Raw genomic sequence first — 17,749 nt, forward strand, 5'->3', positions numbered from 1 at the left:
ACCACACGAATGACTGATTGTACAAGCAGTTTTCACGGCTGACTTCATTGTTCTTAAAATGCTAATAAAACAAATGACAAACGACAGCCGCGTACGATATTTGTAAACAAACAGTCAAACACAAAATACAAGTTATAAAATGAACACAAACACCAACAGATTTGAAATTCTGCTCAGACACGTAGTTTAATACGGCGAATCGAGTAAGAAATAAATGAAAACGAAAAGTTCTCCAGTTTACACGCGATAATTCCCCCCAATTTTGCAGCCAATCACAAACCGGCTGGAACCTCAAAAATTTGAATTTCGACCGAATAAATAAATATATAAAATGAACACAAACAACAACAGATTTGAAATTCTGCTCAGACACGTAGTTTAATACGGCGAATCGAATAAGAAATAAATGAAAACGAAAAGTTCCCCTGTTTACACGCGATAATTCCCCCCAATTTTGCAGCCAATCACAAACCGGCGGGAACCTCAAAAATTTGAATTTCGACCGAATAAATAAATATATAAAATGAAGAAAAACACCAACACACTTGAAAATTTACTCAGACACGTAGTTTAATACGGCGAATCGAATAAAAATAAATAAAAACGAAAAGTTTCCCAGTTTACACGCGATAATTCCCTCCAATTGACAACCAATCAAAACCCGGCTGGAACCCCTTTTTGTTTGTAAGTTGCTCGTCTCTTTTGGCCGAAGAATTTCGTTTGCCCAGAAATTCGTCTGCTACAAGGAGATGAACAACAAACCATTCACAAACAATAGGTAAATAAAAATAAACCAGATAGAACTAGGGCTAGAAAAAAAATCACATAAATAATAATCATTCATTTATTATTAGGTCTCAACTTCCCAAGCCTTTAGTGAGAGCCCACACAAACCAATGGATTATTATTATTACTTAAATGAAAAAATATAGATGGCGTTTTACCGTGTCAAGTAGCCATCAGCAGATAATCTTGAATGTAAATATCATCCTATAATCATTATTTAAGAAAAATTTGATAGAGATGGTTGTTTAAATTTCTTTTATAAAATCGTAATAAATTCGATCTAAATATTAAAATTACACTTCAGCAAAAATTTCGCTAATAATAATGCTAAGATTTAAAAACAATTTTTCTCAAGAGGTCCTTATGGGACTAAAACACCAGATGGGATTAGGCTGAATTGCGAGATGGTGCAACTCAGCATTCGCTGAAGGTCTTCTTGATTTTATAGTTAATAAATACTTTTTTTAATATTTTTATTCTTGTTTCCTTTCTCTTTAGCATTATTTAGTATCTCAGACGGGTTGACATTATTAATCGATGCCATTTTTCATAATATGCTAACTTTCGTCTGATACTGTTGCCGGGAGACAATAATAGTTGGCTCTTAATTAGTAAGTGTCAGTTAGACCAGACTATGGCTTTTTTCCCTCTCAAAAAAGGGTACCCTCTTGCGGGGAATACTATAGGGGAGACTGGAGTATGCCGGGACACCGGGTCAAGAGGGACAGTAGGGGGAAAAATAGTAGATTTTAATAAAATTAAAAAAATTTTTACTATGTTATTTAGATACATACAATCTACTTTGGCATGAAATTTGGTTGAGTTTTGTCAATAACTGTATTAGTTATTAACAAAACAAAAAAAACGGTGTTTTTTAGTTAATTTTGTCTCCGCCATTTAATGTTTATAGAAAAAAATAATCGCAAATGGCATGTAAATTTAATATGGAAATGAAGCTTAATCATTTCTTTATTGTTAAAAACAAAAATTATAATTTTCGGTCAATTACTGTAGATAATATTAACGTTTTAAAAAAATACTCTTTATCGGGAAATCGGGACAGCTGTTTTTGACTAAAATGGGACATTAGTGGGCGGGTTTGGCCTTCAAGCCCATGAATCATCACCGAGCTCATGACGCCAACGATGATCACAAGCAATCGATTATTCAGCATATTAATCGATTACAATAAGCCCAAACCCCACCTATCTTGTAATAAGAGTTTTTTATCATATAAGAAAAAATTTTTATTAACACAATAATCAAATTGAAACATTTATTAATTTATAGAGTCTATGCAGTGGGACGCTATTTCAATTTTTACAATTTTTTTTAATGAATTTTAAGGCGTAAACGGAGGACGTCCCTCACCACCCACCCTAGTGTCCTCACTTACTCCTCAAAATAGGCTCCTCCCACAAATCTAAGAAAACTTTAAAGGTCTTATATGGGAAAATGGTTTATTATTAAATTATATAAAAAATATGGGGGGTACATTACCGTATGGAATACATAAAAACAAAATAATAAATTAATTTAATGATTAGTTTGGGAGATATAGGGGGGAAACGAAAACCGTCCCGGCTTACTCCAGTCTCCCCTACACAAAAAAAAACGAGGATTTTGGGTCGGGGCATGGTCGGGGCATGGTCAAGGCGTAAGAGTGATTTTCCGCCTGGTGGAAGTACCATTTTGCTACAAATGAGTTTCTGAGTGGAGTGAAACAACACACCCGCAAGAGGCTCTCCCACGGGTGGAAAATCACTCTTACCGACCGCCCGACCCAAAGCCCTCCAAGTTTTTTTTAATAGTATTCTCCGCAAGAGGGTACCCCTTTTCTGAGAGGGAAAATAGTCATAGTGGAGGAACCAGGGGTCTATGACTTCGGCTAGACAACAACTATCAGCTGGAAGATTAATCTCAGCTAGACGTAGCGCTCGCCCCCACGCCAATCGGGGAGCTTTTTAGTTCAACCGGTCCGGGGATAATATTTTTCGGTGCGGTGATTTCGGTGCTTGGTGCCATCCCCGATTATCAATGAAAGGCCATTCCCGATTTCAATCCCCGATTAGACCCTTATGGCACACCTATCTATCATCCCTATTTTTTTCAACGAATTTTTCCTGCTGAAGAATTTAGTTTTTCCTTATTCTAAGAGTACTATGACCATTTACCAATTATCCAAAACATCAATACTAAAAATGTATTGCACAATATATATATATATTTGTTATATACTACGTTATTAACATTATTTTATTATTATATTATTCAGTTAGTTTATATTTAAATAAATTTTAAGGGTATAATGAAATACTGCAAAGTATATTTTATTCTCGTAAAAAATTATTGGGGGGGCCATTTCAAAATAGTGATCTAAATTTGCAGTTGCCCTACGGCCAACAAGAACAAAATGTGACCCTAGTCACGTGATTCTCGTTGGCCTATCAGAAGGCAAGGTCACTGATAAGACCACCCCCCTATGGCTGAGGCGGTGCTATCGATGCAGCACCGGTCCTAGCACCGTATCACACGGGAAAAAAAAATCCTGCACCGAACGTCCCCGATTCATTTTTATCGGTGAGGGTTTACGGTGTCCCCGATTAGAATGTGAACGGGGCCGATCCCTAGCTAGACGATAACTGTCTATAAGTATACGCGGCCCTATAAGAAAAAGTACCGGTCGGTGCAGCTATGCCATAAGCATCATCTGGCTGAGCGCGACCAACCCGAGATGTCGTGGTAATAGACAGTTTTGGCCGTCATGCAACGACAGGCTATCTTGGCAATAGATTTAACCTTTTTATTATGACAACACTTAAAGTACCTGAGCAAAAAGTAATTCTGTGTGGAGAATATGGAGTCGGGAAAAGTTCTCTGTTCAGAAGGTTTACTTCTAACACTTACACTACTTCAACTGATCGTCAATCGACTTTAGGTTTGGATCATTATAGTAAACGCTACCATGTAGCTGGAAAAGACATAAAGGTTTGTCAAGATTTTAAAGTTTGAGTAGTCGAAAGACATGGGCCTAATTTTTCTAACATTCTTTTACATAAAGCTTCAACTATGGGACACAGGAGGAATGGAACGAGTCGCTTCAATAACCTCTAGTTATTATAAGTTTGCGGATGCCGCAATACTTGTGTTTTCTTTAGATTCACCTGAATCATTCAACATGGTGTCACAGCATTTGCTTGATATTGTTTCATATGCTGAAAATGCAAAAATATATCTTTGTGGCAATAAATCAGATCTTAAATCTCTGATTCAAATAACAGACAGTGACATGGAAGCTTTCTGGTGTGTAAACTAGTTTCAAAAGTTACTTGTTGTATTGCCTAATTCCTAAATCTTAAATTAATTCAAGTGAGCAGTGCCATACACTTGTAGCTGGGACATTCAAATTATCCTGTAAAACTGGTGAAGGAGTCGATGAAATGTTCTCCAGCATTGCACTACAACTGGCTGAGAGTAACCGATCAAAATTTGAACTGGAAAAATTGACAGAGAACAATGGGCTACAACTGACAGATCTAGAGGACAATGAAAATCTAAACAAATGTTCCTGTTGAAGGAATCAGTGACTGTGGTATAGTGTATTGGAATAATATACTAAATATACTTTTTAACAAACCAGGTGTGATTATTTTGATTTACATATTTGCTTAGATTTGGAAAAATGCCTTTCATAGCCAATGATGGTTTCTTGTATGTTGTTTACATTTTTATTTTGCTCATCTTGTTATTTAGCAACCATAAAATATTTTAAGAGAGGAAGGATAAATTTGTTGTGTTATGGGCAAAATTCCATCAAAGAACAGATGAAATTCTACAGAAGGAATTATATTTCACTGCTTCACTGACTGCTCTTCTATGCTGCAAACCAATTTCTCAATCTCAGCCAATTTCTGTGAAACATCATTAACCTATAAACAATGATTTTACTTGCTCAAATGGTGATTCAAAAAGATCAGAAAATATAAGAAAATTAACTTACAAAATTGCTGTAGTATTTTATTAGTGCATATGTATCATTAGAAAGGCCCAATACTTTCTTTTCTTGGATTTCTTGGTGAAATGAAATTTTATTAATTTCACCTTCTAGGTGAGGAACATCTATTTTGATGAATAAAAAAAGGCTTCACTTTATAATTCGGCAATTAATTTTTTTTTTTTTTTTCAGAGCACCTTTAATTGCCTGGCTGTCAAGAACTGATTTAATTATGTTTAATTTCTGGAGGTGCCCAAGGGCATCTTTTATTTCTCCTTCTTTGGAGTAAAGAAGTTGAAGCTTGACATTTTCAGAAATCAACCCATCAGATTCAGCAAATAGAGGATCAGCATACTTTTTTACTTCATCCGCTGAAAACAATATGTGTGGTTAGAATTTTAAAAGATGAATGTTGTCTTTTACCTCTTTTCAACGCAGAGGAAACTTTCTCATTTTTGGAAACCACACTGGCCAATTTTTCGGAGACTCCCAAGAGTGTGTCTATTAGCTGTATGGTTAACAATCTTCTTCATAAATTTCATGAAAATATGACAAATATTTAGCAGGTACTAACCTTCTCTTCAGCATGCTCATTGGCACCCTGTCCTAAAACAAATTTTTCTAATCGTTTGATTCTTTCTTCAACTAAATCTAGTTCAGTACTCATTGCTATGTCCGTTCTTCTCGAGTTTCCGACTGACGGGTGGGGGTGTCCCTAAAACGAGAAAGCAAAACGCGAAACGAACAGCGACTAAAACGCGAAACTCGATGCGGAGCCAAGATCATTGTTTCGCGGTTTAGACAAAAAGGTCTCTGAGACGCATAGCCTACTACAATCACAACTTGGTCTCCGCGTTAGTTTAACGTTGTCTTCCGTTAAACCGCTACATCCCAGTGGGACTATCCCGGCCCTCTGATTGGCTCCCTCAAACCTTATACCCTTCCATGTATTTCTGCTTTCCGCTCCCACATTTTCCTGATACACACAGCGTGGTTTTCCGTGGGAGTGGAGTTCGCGCTTTGATTTGTTTGTTTCTTTGTGTATTTATATTATTTACATTTATTGTTTGCTGTTTGTTAAGTTTTACAAATACAACATTTTTACTTATATCAATTGTTTTTTTTTCATTTTATATAATAGACTGAATTAAGTACCGGTGTGTTTTCTTAAATTAGTGTAAATTGGGCCATAGGCACTTGGGCTGGCGGTTCCAAAACCCGAACAGGTAATGATAGGGAAAACCATAATTCTAAAAATTTAAAAAATGATAGGAATGGATATATCTATATAAGATCTGTCCATTTTTGCAAAAATGATGCTTTTAAAAATACTTATTGGAAGAGTTACCCGATTTGCCGTTTTTCAGGTAGGTCGGTGCGGTTTAGCGGGTATCCGGTTACCCCCCAATAATAAGTAAAATTTCAATAATTTATTGCGGGAAAACTATAAGACCAAAATTAATAAATTTTTCAGAAATGGATAGCTCTTGACAAGGGCTATCCACTTCTGTATAATTTATTTAAAAATATTTATACAAAAAAAGTTTTAAAAACAATAAAAATTGTTCCTTAAGTCTATAGGATCGAGTATAGGGCTGTTCGACATCTTTTTTGACATTTGTTGTCATCGCGGCAACGCAGCAGTCGTTGGTAGATTTTATCTGCTATGACTGTTTTTTTGTATTGTGCGAAATGTGAATAAATTTGAATGTTACAGTCGAACAATTAGTGTTTAGTGTCGTTATTTTCTTTTTTTAAAATCTGATTACTACTATACAGTTAAAACTAAATTAAACTTTTACTTTTCTACTGAAAAGAGCACAATTGACTACCGATCACAATTCTGTCGTACCAGATGAAATCTACTAACGACTGCTGCGTTGCCGTGATTGATACAAATGTGAAAAAAGATGTCGAACAGCCCTATATCTCTAGAGCGCAAAAACTACAAAAAACGTCTTGTTGCAAAATTTTTTTGTTTATCAAAATTATCTGAATTATTTTACAGAAATGGACAGAGTTGAAACGAGCTTTACGAGAGCTTGAGCTTTAGCTCAAAAGCTCACTCATTTTGTGAGCTTTGAGCTTGAGCTTCGCTCTTTTTGAAAAAGTGTGAGCTTGAGCTTGAGCTTTTGCCTCATGAGCGGAAGCTCACGCTTGTGGCGCCATCTAGCGGCCAAAATTGAAAGTGGTTGCCGAAATGAGACAAATCTCCGCGTTTGGAGGTGGAAAGCTGTCTGTGCTACTTGCTAATAGCCTAGCCTATACTAGTTGCTTATGCTTACAGTTACAGCTTAGTGATTGAACTGAACAAATAAAAACATAAACTTGTGAGTTGTGTCTTAAATATTGGTTTTCTGTAGTTAATTGCTTAATTCACACTAATTTTTGTTCAAATTAAAACCAGGAAATCTGAAACTGAAAGTCTTAAACTCTTTAGAGAGTAGCGACTAATGAGAAATGGCGTCAAAAAAGCGAACAGCTTCTACAAGTTTACAAAGTCAAAGTCATGTGGGTGCTGTAGGTGGTGATCAAGTTGATTGTGAAACTGTAAATGTAGAGAATAATGATTCTGGCAGCGATGGGCATGATTCTGGCAGATTTGTCATTCTCATTCAATGTTAGACCATTGAGCATTGACCGCTTTCTCATGAAAGCAAATCTGAAAAAAATACACTGTTTTGATTGTCAGTTGTCAAAGGTAATCTATTAATAAAATGAACTTGGAAATGAGCTTGAGCGAACGTGAGCTTGAGCGAAGCTCAACTTTTTTTGTGTGAGCTTGAGCTTGAGCTCCGCTCACTTTTAGGCCGTGAGCGGAGAGCTTGAGCTAAGCTCACGTTTCGGTGAGCTAGTTTCAACTCTGGAAATGGATAGCCCTTGTCAAGAGCTATCCATTTCTGTAAAATTTATTAATTTTCGTCTTATAATTTTCCCGCAAAAAATTATTTAAATTTCACGTATTATTCGGGGGTGGGGATTACCGGATACCCGCTTAACCGCACCGACCTACCTTAAAAATGGAAAATTGGTTTACTCTTCCAACAAGTAATTTTTAAGCAATATTTTTTCAGAAATGGATAGATCTTATCAAGATATATCGATTCTTATAATTGTTAAAACTTTTGGACTTATAGTTTTCCCGATTCTCCCAAAATCGGGTTTTGAAACAGTTTTTCTCCGGCCCGCACCAACCCACTTGCCCATGGGTGATAATTCACAATAAATCTAATTGAAACATACCGATGTTTAATTCATTCTTGTTTAATAAATTGAATAGCGATTTAATAAAGGTATAAATAGTGTATTAGAATAAATTACAAACAATAAAAGTAAACATAAATAGTATAAATAAACACACCAAAAATAAACAAATGAAGGCGACAGCCTGACGAAAAACTCCACACACACCCCACTCACACCACACACCACTAGCAGAAGGGGTGGAGGGGCTTTAGGGTGAGGAGAAGGAGAGAGCCAATCAGAGGGCCGGAATAGTCCCACTGGGATGTAGCGGTGACGGTATCGACCCTTCGAGACCGTCTCGTGGAGACCAAGTTGACTACAATCACGGTCACTCAACGCGCTATCTCGCCTGCGCCAGGTAGCCCCGACTGTCCAGATCACGTGCTCGATTCTGATTGTTGGCCCCCCTCATGTTACTCCGCCTATTTCGTCGGTTTCCAAAGGGTTGATTTCATTTTCCGCAGCTTTTTTCCATGTTTTTTTTGTTTGTTTTTTTTTAAATCAATTTTAAGGTCTTCATCCTGATCCAGCCAAGCAAGCAGCCGTGAGGGCTTTTCCACGACCATCTGACACACGAAAACTTAGGGAATTTCTTGGCCTTACGAGCTATTATCGCCGGTTTGTAGCAGGATTCGCCTCAATTGCCCGGCCACTCCCTGATTTATTTTAAAAATCTCACGTGTGGAGTCGACAGAGTTGGAGCGACACTGAGGAAGAGGCATTTCAAAAACTTAAAGCAGCATTGACATCCGCGCCTGTGCTCATGCCGTTCCGCGATGACCTTCCATGTGAAATTCGGACGGACGCCAGTAGGGATGGTATTGGAGCGGTCCTGATTCAAACGGATGGAACGATTGAACATACAGTGGCGTTCATCAGCCGCCGCCTCAACCTTTCGGAACAAAATTATGACGGCAACGAATTGGAGACGCTCGCTGTTGTTTGGGCATTGGAAAAGTGGCGACATTATGTTTATGGCCGCGCTGGTGACCTAACGGTAGTGACTGATAATTCTGCTGTTGCTTGGATGCAAAAGAAAGCCCAGGTTGGAAACAAATTTAGTCGCTAGGTAGCCATCATTGCTGAGTATGGGGCCACTTTCAAACATCGCCGTGGTGTGACAAATCAAGTAGCAGACGCGTTGTCACGACAAACAAACAAAATGTTTTGCACCGGGCCCGTTCCGTGCCCATCGATCAAAATATTGTCAAAAAATGGGAAGAGATCGATTTTTAAAGCTTCGATCTCGAAACTAATAATGAACACAACCATTTATTAACCATTAAGAATAATTTTTAAAACTATAATTTATTAAATTTTTTTAATATTTTTATAAAACCCAATAAAAATAGACTCAAAACTTGCTCCAAAAATTAAGTCCCAAACTTACCACTCAAAAATTTAATCCCAAAGTTCTAAATTCAAAAAATTGGAAAAATCAATTGAAAGAAACAAATCGATCTTTTGGTTCAACGATAATTTGGGAATTTTCATTGCGGGGACATTCCACGCCAAAAAAACCAATCGATGGCGCGTCAAAATTTAGATTATGATAAAAATTGAAGTGTGTATTGGAAAATACACCAACAATTTATTGTCCAATTTTTGGATTTTTCATTTAATTAGTTTAAGAGTTATTGCGATGTAAAAATCGCATTTTTTCATTTTGCCGTGAAGGCAGAAAAAATTTTTCTTTTTCTTTTCTCTTATTCTTGCCTCTACTTTTCACTCGATGGCGATTTTAAAAATGTCAATCGATTCCTTATTACTTTCTTTATATAGCTCATAAATAAATTTTCTTTTTAATAAAAAAATTAAATGTATAGTTAAAAGAATAAAAAAAATTTCTGCCAACTTCAAAATTCTGTGTAACAGAATGCTTGTCGATTGCAAAATTTTAATTTTTACCACATGAAAGAAGAACTATCATTTATCATTAAATAAAAAAACCACGTGACCTTTTTTCTTTATAGTTGATAATTAATTTAATCTATAAAGGGCTCTTTTTGCATTTTCCCCTTTTTGGAGCGATTCCCCCCTTCATATCGTAAGGTAGACCTTACGATAGACCCTCCCAAAATGGCCGACGTTCATGGGGGGAGAATGCTCAGTGCTAAAAAAACGTCTTGAAATGCAAAAAGTGCGATTTTTACATCGCAATAATTCTTAAACTAATCAAATGAAAAATCCAAAAATTGGACAATAAATTGTTGGTGTATTTTCCAATACACACTCCAATTTTTATCAAAATCTAAATTTTGACGCGCCATCGATTGGTTTTTTGGCGTGGAATGTCCTTGCGGCAGATGTTAACAATCGTATCGATCAAGACAATTGACGCTTTCCACTCACCGCCCAGGAAACACGCCTCTTTTTCGTCTTTTTTTCAAAACGCGTATTCTTTCCGGGCAAAAAAAAATTTTGATAAATTATTTAGATAGAGATTTGATAGGCGGTCATCACCTGGGAGGCACGGTCACGGTTTTTTTCAGCCGTTTGGACGGTATCGTCCCGAATACTAAAAAAAAGACTCGCCAAGCTCCGCCCCTTTCACACATAAACTACTCCCGTGAACGCTATTTATGGATTTTTAAAATGGCAAAAAAAAATAATCTTTTAAGGATTTGAACGCCCACCTTTCCCTGTTTACGGTGTGAATTTATATCAAGTATTTCAGACGTAAATTGCAACTTAAAAAAAACGAAAAACGGAAAAGGATATTTGGAAATAAAGGGTGTCTAGACCCTCTTGGTAAACCAAGTGAGAATAAGGAAAAACTTGATTCGTTTTGTAAACGAATACGAATAACGAATAAACAAGAAAAAGGACGTTTTATTCGCGAATACGAATAATATTCGAATAACGAATAACGAATATATTTTCGATTGAAATATCCAAAGTAATGGACCCCTGGTTGCTCCACTATGGCTTTTTTCCCTTTCAGAAAAGGGGTACCCTCTTGCGAGGAACATTATACAAAAAAACGAGGATTTTAGGGCGGAGCGTAAGAGTAATTTTCTGCCTGGTGCGAGCGCCATCTGGCTACAAATGAGTCTCTGCGTGGAGTGAACACCTCTGCATTGGTTTGACCAGTTATTCTTATCACCATTATTGCTTTTATTGGCCATATTACATCAAAAACACGTATAACCCGAAATAATAGGTCGTAGGTCGTGTTACCATTAACAAGAATAGAAACCAACTAAAAGAGCAAACATTCTAAAAACAATGTTGCGTGTATTAATAAGACGACTCCTTCTGGTGCCCTTAGCATGGTCTAACATTGGAGGTCCCCGAACTGTCGGCTGCTCGGCCTGTTTTGGGCTGTTCGTCTGCTATTTCCGCGGAAAAATTTTGGGGAACTCGCTAGGGGTCAGTCATAACATTTCCCTACAAAAAATTGTCAACAATGGGGAAATTATTCGCTTGTGACTGTTTTCCGCGCTGTTTTCTTTTGGATTAAAAATTAAAAAAAAATACTACAAAAAAAAGGAAACCTGAATCAGTTCCTCTTTGTATTACACACCTTAATATACATTAATACACATTATTTGACCATCTTCGACAGTTTGCGCAGCTTATGCTGCTCTTCTTTTAATTTTTGACTAAACTCATTTTTTAAACGCTTCGCTTCCATATGATATCGGATTTCTATATATTCAAACATAAAAAAGGGACCATTTTCATGCGATGTTCGTCGCAACAAATCTTTGGCAAAACAAGGCCGTCGCAGCAACATCACGGATGACTTGGTGGAGGAATCTCTCATGTAAGCTTTTTCAGAAAGAAAATGATTTTGAACAATTTTCTCAACTTTGGCAAATGTAAAAAACATGCAAAGAGAGGCAAAACGCAGGAAGCCTTTGCTTTTCAGACTAGTTATATGGGAAGCGTAGAAGTAGCTAATCTTAATTAACGCTAATTAGTCTGAATTAACATTAAAATTTAGCTGTTTTCTAGAACTAAATACCCATGATTTTAAAATTAAAATGTAGCTCGTTCACTTACCTTTGGCGCAAAATTATTGCTAGTATCCTTCGGTAAATTGTAAATGTTTCACAAATATTTTTTCGCGATCCCCTTTTTTCCTTAGGGGAATTCCTCAGAGGAAAAACGGACTCGCAAGAAACATGGCGGAATCCGCAAGAGTGCGTTCGCAAACAGGGGGGGTACGCGTCAGTCACTTCCTTTATTAAGGTTCTAATTTTAAATAATAATAAAAAAAACTTTCTGCTGTTAAAATAATTTTTTTTTTGCAGTTTGAACTTTGGAGTTGAACAAGAGTCATAGACTACCTGGTTAAGAACTCCACGTAAAATGCCTGTAAAAAAGCCGTGCCCCACGCCACTTTTCGCAAACCTCGCTCCCTCTCCAAGTCTTGCACCAAGCCGATTTTGCCTGGGAAAGGATACTCTTTTGTATTGTAGTGCATCAGGTCGCATGGTTGCAGCACTGTCGGAGGAAGCGAGCGTATGCTCACCGTGTAAAAAGTCGGGTTCACGAAAACTGACGCGGGCGACCGAAGTAGTTTGACCATCTCCTCTTAGACCATGGTTGAACTACAACAATCAATTCTACTTTTAACAAATTATTTGGAAATTGTTAAAAAATTGTCTGAAAATTACTTGCAAATAATTAACAAACAATGATGAAAAACTGTTCGAACATTAATTGACAATTGTTTGATTAATTGCCAATTTATAAAACAATCGTTGTTTGTGCAGACCTCTGCCTGAAACAAATATAGTAACCATGAATCATCTGCTGTAGCTGATGCTGTAGGTGGCCTAATTCAAAAAATTTTCAAAAAACCCGACTAATCGTATTCTGTTGTAGACGATAGATGCTGAGCAGGTGTATTAAACTAGTCATGAGTCACATTTTCAAATATGATTTTGATTTATGATTTAAATTCCGATTTAAATCGATTATAGAAAATGATTTGATTTGATTTAAGATTTAGATTTTAGCAATTTTGGCGAAATGATATGATTTAGATTTAAATCTTTTTTCATTTGATTTTGACAATTCGAAAGTTATTCCTTCGATTTGATTGGTAATGCATTTCTTGAATCGGAGGAAGGAAGTCATCTCATGTCTAGCCCAGCTCAACGAAGATCTTCTGTGCTTGTTGAGCCCTCTTTTCAGCATAACACTGAAGTATTCAACACCTCATGTCATTGCAACTTATTTGGATCGGAGGTAATACAAAAGTGTGTTAAGAGTAACTGGTATCAAAGTGTAATCATTGTAACTTTTCTATAGATTCAAGAAGCTCACTCTACACTTTCCAAAGGATGTTTTGGAAGAAGCTGAGAGCCGTACGAAGGTCCAAATTGATTTTATTACAGAAAAATTATTCTTCCGGTAGAAGTACAGTATCCTGCACAAAAATCCGAACACAGATTTAAATGTTGAAAGCCATCTATTGGTGGGCTTACGGGTATTTTGGTGTTGTTTGTTTAATAGGTAGGGTAGACGGGGTGAGGACACGACAGGGCAAGGTTGGGAAAGTCTACACCTTACTTTTTTTCTTCATGGCAAGTAACAGGTCAGGTCATTTTTGAAACCCTCAGGGGTGTGTTTTTTTAAGCGACAGTTGGAAATATTGAACTAAGGCTTTAAAACAATCCTAACTAAACAAATTTAGCTTCTTCCATCTGTGTTTTAAATTTCGATAGAAAATAGAAAACAGTAAATGTAAAACCTTGAAATTATCAACAATTACGACTGTCATATCACTATTTTCTCAGACTAATTAGAAATTAAAAAATGTAGGTTTTTGGGATCGAACACGGAACCTTATTTTCTTGAGCATAATCTTAAATCACTATTCCGCACAAGTTTGTTATTATTACGTAAGCTGAAAAGAATTCTCTATTTTTTTTTAGGTGTCACTGGCCATGGCTGGTTGCCACTGGTAACAGTTTACGGGTCGCCATTGTCGGGGCCCTTACACACCATTTTGTTTATTTGTGTTTAGATTTTACATGAGTTTTGTTACAAAGGAAATAGGGGGGGGGGGATTCGTATTTAGAAAATATTTAGGGGACAAATTTAAATTCTTTTGATGATTTCAGTGGTTGTGATGAAATTTATGAGTGTTTTGGCGATTTTTTCTTGGGTGTGTTTAGGGAGGGAGAAGTTGACGCCGGTTATAGTTGGTACATCAATAGGAAGTTTGAGTTTCTCGATCACTTTCAGTTCTCTCCTGACGTCGGAGTAGTGAGGGCAGTGGAGTACATATTCCTGGAGTCCTTGGTCTCCAGGAATGTGGCTGCGGTGAGTGCTTTATTCTTCACAGCTGTTTTCTTGTTTGTCGTAAAGGATCCTGTGGTTATCTGGAACAGCTGCCATGGTGCTAGTGGTTCTGTGTATGGCTGGTAGGCTGGTTCTTGTAGAGTGATGAGGCTGCTTCCTCCGTCTAATTCTGTGAGGTATTTTGACATTGCTGGTGTGCTCCTGGGTTTGCATATTTTCTGTGTTTTTGCAATTTCGTACAGTGGTAGTCGAGATAGCCGAGTACAGAGCCGTTAGATAGCCTGTTGCCAGCATGTCCCATCTATCTTTAATGGGCGATATTCCTGTTTCGATTTGGATAAGTGGGATCGGCGTTGATTTGAAGCAGCCTAGGATACCTCTCAGTATTTGGTTCTGAGTTGTTTCTAGTTTCTTCAATTTGGTTTTTGGCATCGTTGTTAGGATGAGGGCACCATAGTCTAGCTTACTGCGGATCATGGCTGTGTATATTCGTGCTAGGAGTTTTAATTGGAGTGGCGTCTTTCCGTGTGTGAAGGTTCTGATGCAGTTTTCTCGGTGGTGCAGGCTTGCGTTGATGTATTCGATGTGGTTATCCCTGGTTAGTCTTGAGTCAAATATGATTCCAAGGAAATTGAAGTTGTTTCTTTCGGTGATGCGGCTGTTGTTTAGGATTAGGTTGAAATCGCGTTCTTTTTTTTTTTCTTCTTGAGAACGTAACTGCTATGCATTTCGGGACTGAGAATGACAGTTTCCATTGTTTCGCCCATTCTTTAGTTTTTTTGAGGTATTTCTGCAGGTTTCTTTCCGTTTCCCATTTGGTCGTTGCGGTTGAGTAAATTTCGATGTCGTCTGCAAATAGTGATATTTCACATCCGTCGTCTGGGTTTGGGAAGTCGGACATTATTATGTTGAATAGTAGTGGGCTCATTACACATCCTTGGGATACTCCTCTTTTGAGTTTTCTGTCTGTTGATATATTCTTGTCCACTCGTACGGCGTTGTTTCTTTCTGTTATGAAGTTCTTTATCCAGCGTAGTATTGGGCCATGGATTTTGAGTTTCGTTATTTTGTAGAGGAGTCCAGTAATCCAGGTGCTATCATAGGCTTTTGCGAGATCTAGGAATATTGCCGATGTTGTTTTCTTGTTGTCAAATCCTATGTTGATTGCGGTTTCTAGTAGTAGAAGATTATCTTTCATGGTACATCCGTTTCTGAATCCTGTTTGGAATATTGATAGGAGTCTGTTTTTTTCAATATACCATTTTAGTCTGTTGTTGATTATTCTTTCCATCAGTTTACCTAGGCATGACGTGAGGGATATTGGTCTGTAGGACTCTAGGAGGTTTGCTGTTTGTTTGGTTTGAGTATGGGGACTACAATTGCGTTTTTCCAGGTCGGGGGTAGATATCCAGTGTTGAGTGAAATGTTCAGCAGTTTCAGTAGTGTGGTGCGATTGTTTTGGTTCAGGTTTTAAGCATTTCGTTGTGTATCCTGTCTCTACCCATTGCTTTGTTAGGTAGTCCTGTGAGGTTGGTCTCTAGTTCCGTGATTCATATTGGGGTGTTGAGTGGGTGGCCTTTTTTATTTCGCATTGCGTCTTGGATTTTCTGTTTGCACAGTTTGGTGTGGTCGTCTTTTCTGTCTTCTCGTTCAGTCGGGCAAAATTGTTCAAGTAGGATTTTTGCTTTTTCTGATGGGTTCGTTGTCTTGTCTCCGTTTGGTTTTGTTATTGGTGCGGTTGTTCAGGGTGTTGATGGTTTGTTCATCACCAACATTTGTTTGGCAAATCTCCAAAATGCTGTGGTGTTCTTGTCCATTGATGCGATGTGTTTGCTCCACACCTGGTTTTTTGCTGCCATGATTGTTCTTTTTTTATTGCTTCTAATTTGTGAAGGTTGGTTTTGTCTGATGGAAGGAGGGTGGAGCGCCATAACTTGTAGGCCTTTCTTGCTTCTTTTGTAGTTTTCTTGCAGAGGGGAGTCCACCATGGTTTTTTAGGTTCTTTATTTATTCTTTTTGGTTTGAAGAGGTTGTTCGAGGCTTCGATGATGGCGCTGTAGAATGACTGGTATGCTTCATTGGGAGTTTTTGCTGCTGTTAGGATTCCGGGTGTGGTTTTGCTCTCGATGTCTTCGTTCCATTCTTCCCATCGGTCCCGGTTGAATTTCCAGTGTTCGTTGGGTGTTTTGATTGGGGAGGAGCCGATGCTAAGACTGGTGATGACAAGGAGGTGGTCGCTTCCCCAGTATGGTCCTACGTGGGTGATGATTATATTTGCTAGGTCTGAGGAGCTGAAGGTTAGGTCTATGGTTGAGCTCTCTTTTCCGTTTGGGTTTGGGCACGTCCCGAGGTTTTTTGGAGTGCATAGGGTAATTCTTGTGTCGTCTAGAAGTATTTTTTGCTATCTGTTTCCCGCAACGGTTTTGTTGGTGGTCATCTTCCCATATTGCAGAGTGGGCGTTCAGGTCACCTCCGATCACGTAGCTGTTGGTTGTGGTGTTGAGGATGTCTGTGATGTTTTGTTTGGTGTTCGCGTTCCCGTCTGGGCAGTATACTGATATGATGTCAATTGATTTGTTGTTTTTTAATTTTATAGTTGTTCCTACTGCTTCTACGTTTGGTGTCTGGGGGAGTATCATCGGGGCTGCTTGGATGGATTTCTTCACAAGGATCGCTACTCCTCCACCGTGGGTCTTTCGGTTTAGGTAAAAGGTGTTGAATGCGTTAAATTTTGGTATGTATTCGTCTCTCCAAAATGTTTCACTTAGTAGTACAATGTGTGGATTCAATCATCTGATATTTAAATTCTTAGAGTTTACTTTTGTAGAGACTGCGGGCGTTCCATTGGATGATTTTAAGTGGTTTCGTCATTTTCGGGCCTTTTCAGTGGTGTTGGTGGTTGACATATGAGGGGGTCTGTATGGGGGTCATATGGGGGTGGTGTACTAAGATGGCTTCAATTTGTGATCTCAGTTTCGCGACTTCCTTCTTTAGGCCATCCATTTCTTGGTCGGGGTTTGCGGTGGAGTACATTTTGGGTAGTTGGGATGGTCTCACTGGTTCAGGGTTGCTTAGTAGTTTGCTCGCTTCTGCAATTGGAATTCTGTTTTCGTATGCGAATTTGATTATTTTTTGTCTGTTGCTGTACTTTGGCAATCAAGGGTTCCAGCTGCATGTCCAGGTTTGGCGCATGTAGGACATTTTGGTGGGGTTTTGCAGGGGTCTGATGGTGGGTGGATTTGTGAGCATTGCTTGCAGATGGGGGGGGGGGGTTGTGCAGGTTTCTTCTGGGTGTCCAAATGTCCAGCATTTACGGCACAGTGCTGGTCTTGGGATGAACTGTTTGACGGGGAACATTTTGTGGGCCATGATGACTTCTCTGGGGCTTTGCGAGGTTTTGAAGAAGAGCATGACTGTATTCGGTGGGGTTCTACTGCCATCTGGTGCTGGGGCTGTGAACCG

The 17,749-nt window shown here is 38.2% G+C and overlaps 2 protein-coding genes and 1 long non-coding RNA gene across 3 annotated transcripts; 2 read left to right on the forward strand and 1 right to left on the reverse strand.

Annotated features, from left to right (window-relative positions):
- Positions 1 to 3,491: 3,491 nt before the first annotated feature.
- Positions 3,492 to 4,425, forward strand: LOC116920584 (ras-like GTP-binding protein YPT1). The gene is made up of 3 exons (XM_032926729.2): positions 3,492 to 3,774; positions 3,848 to 4,089; positions 4,157 to 4,425. Exons 1-3 carry the CDS (start codon positions 3,595 to 3,597, stop codon positions 4,359 to 4,361), a joined length of 627 nt encoding a protein of 208 aa, XP_032782620.1. The 5' UTR covers positions 3,492 to 3,594; the 3' UTR covers positions 4,362 to 4,425.
- A 75-nt stretch (positions 4,426 to 4,500) lies between these two features.
- On the reverse strand, positions 4,501 to 5,516 carry LOC123471134. The gene is made up of 5 exons (XM_045172053.1): positions 5,355 to 5,516; positions 5,204 to 5,288; positions 4,978 to 5,151; positions 4,787 to 4,905; positions 4,501 to 4,715 (listed from the first exon to the last, which is right to left on the reverse strand). Exons 1-5 carry the CDS (start codon positions 5,445 to 5,447, stop codon positions 4,638 to 4,640), a joined length of 549 nt encoding a protein of 182 aa, XP_045027988.1. The 5' UTR covers positions 5,448 to 5,516; the 3' UTR covers positions 4,501 to 4,637.
- Positions 5,517 to 6,357: 841 nt separating this feature from the next.
- On the forward strand, positions 6,358 to 7,471 carry LOC123471085. The gene is made up of 2 exons (XR_006645034.1): positions 6,358 to 7,110; positions 7,188 to 7,471. It is a non-coding gene; the product is annotated as an uncharacterized LOC123471085 (long non-coding RNA).
- The last annotated feature ends 10,278 nt before the right edge of the window (positions 7,472 to 17,749 follow it).

Source organism: Daphnia magna, linkage group LG4 (assembly GCF_020631705.1).
Source record: "Daphnia magna isolate NIES linkage group LG4, ASM2063170v1.1, whole genome shotgun sequence".
Classification (NCBI taxonomy): domain Eukaryota; kingdom Metazoa; phylum Arthropoda; class Branchiopoda; order Diplostraca; family Daphniidae; genus Daphnia; species Daphnia magna.

What these genes read in the sequence shown, in the direction of transcription:
- LOC116920584 (XM_032926729.2), top strand. Translation starts at nt 3,595, where the DNA reads ATGACAACACTTAAAGTACCTGAGCAAAAAGTAATTCTGTGTGGAGAA. An exon ending in TAGCTGGAAAAGACATAAAG is followed by an intron (nt 3,775 to 3,847) that starts GTTTGTCAAGAT and finishes TTTTACATAAAG; the next exon opens with CTTCAACTATGGGACACAGG. An exon ending in AGTGACATGGAAGCTTTCTG is followed by an intron (nt 4,090 to 4,156) that starts GTGTGTAAACTA and finishes AATTAATTCAAG; the next exon opens with TGAGCAGTGCCATACACTTG.
- LOC123471134 (XM_045172053.1), bottom strand. Translation starts at nt 5,447, where the DNA reads ATGAGTACTGAACTAGATTTAGTTGAAGAAAGAATCAAACGATTAGAA. An exon ending in TGACAGCCAGGCAATTAAAG is followed by an intron (nt 4,906 to 4,977) that starts GTGCTCTGAAAA and finishes TCATCAAAATAG; the next exon opens with ATGTTCCTCACCTAGAAGGT. An exon ending in TAAAATACTACAGCAATTTT is followed by an intron (nt 4,716 to 4,786) that starts GTAAGTTAATTT and finishes CATTGTTTATAG; the next exon opens with GTTAATGATGTTTCACAGAA.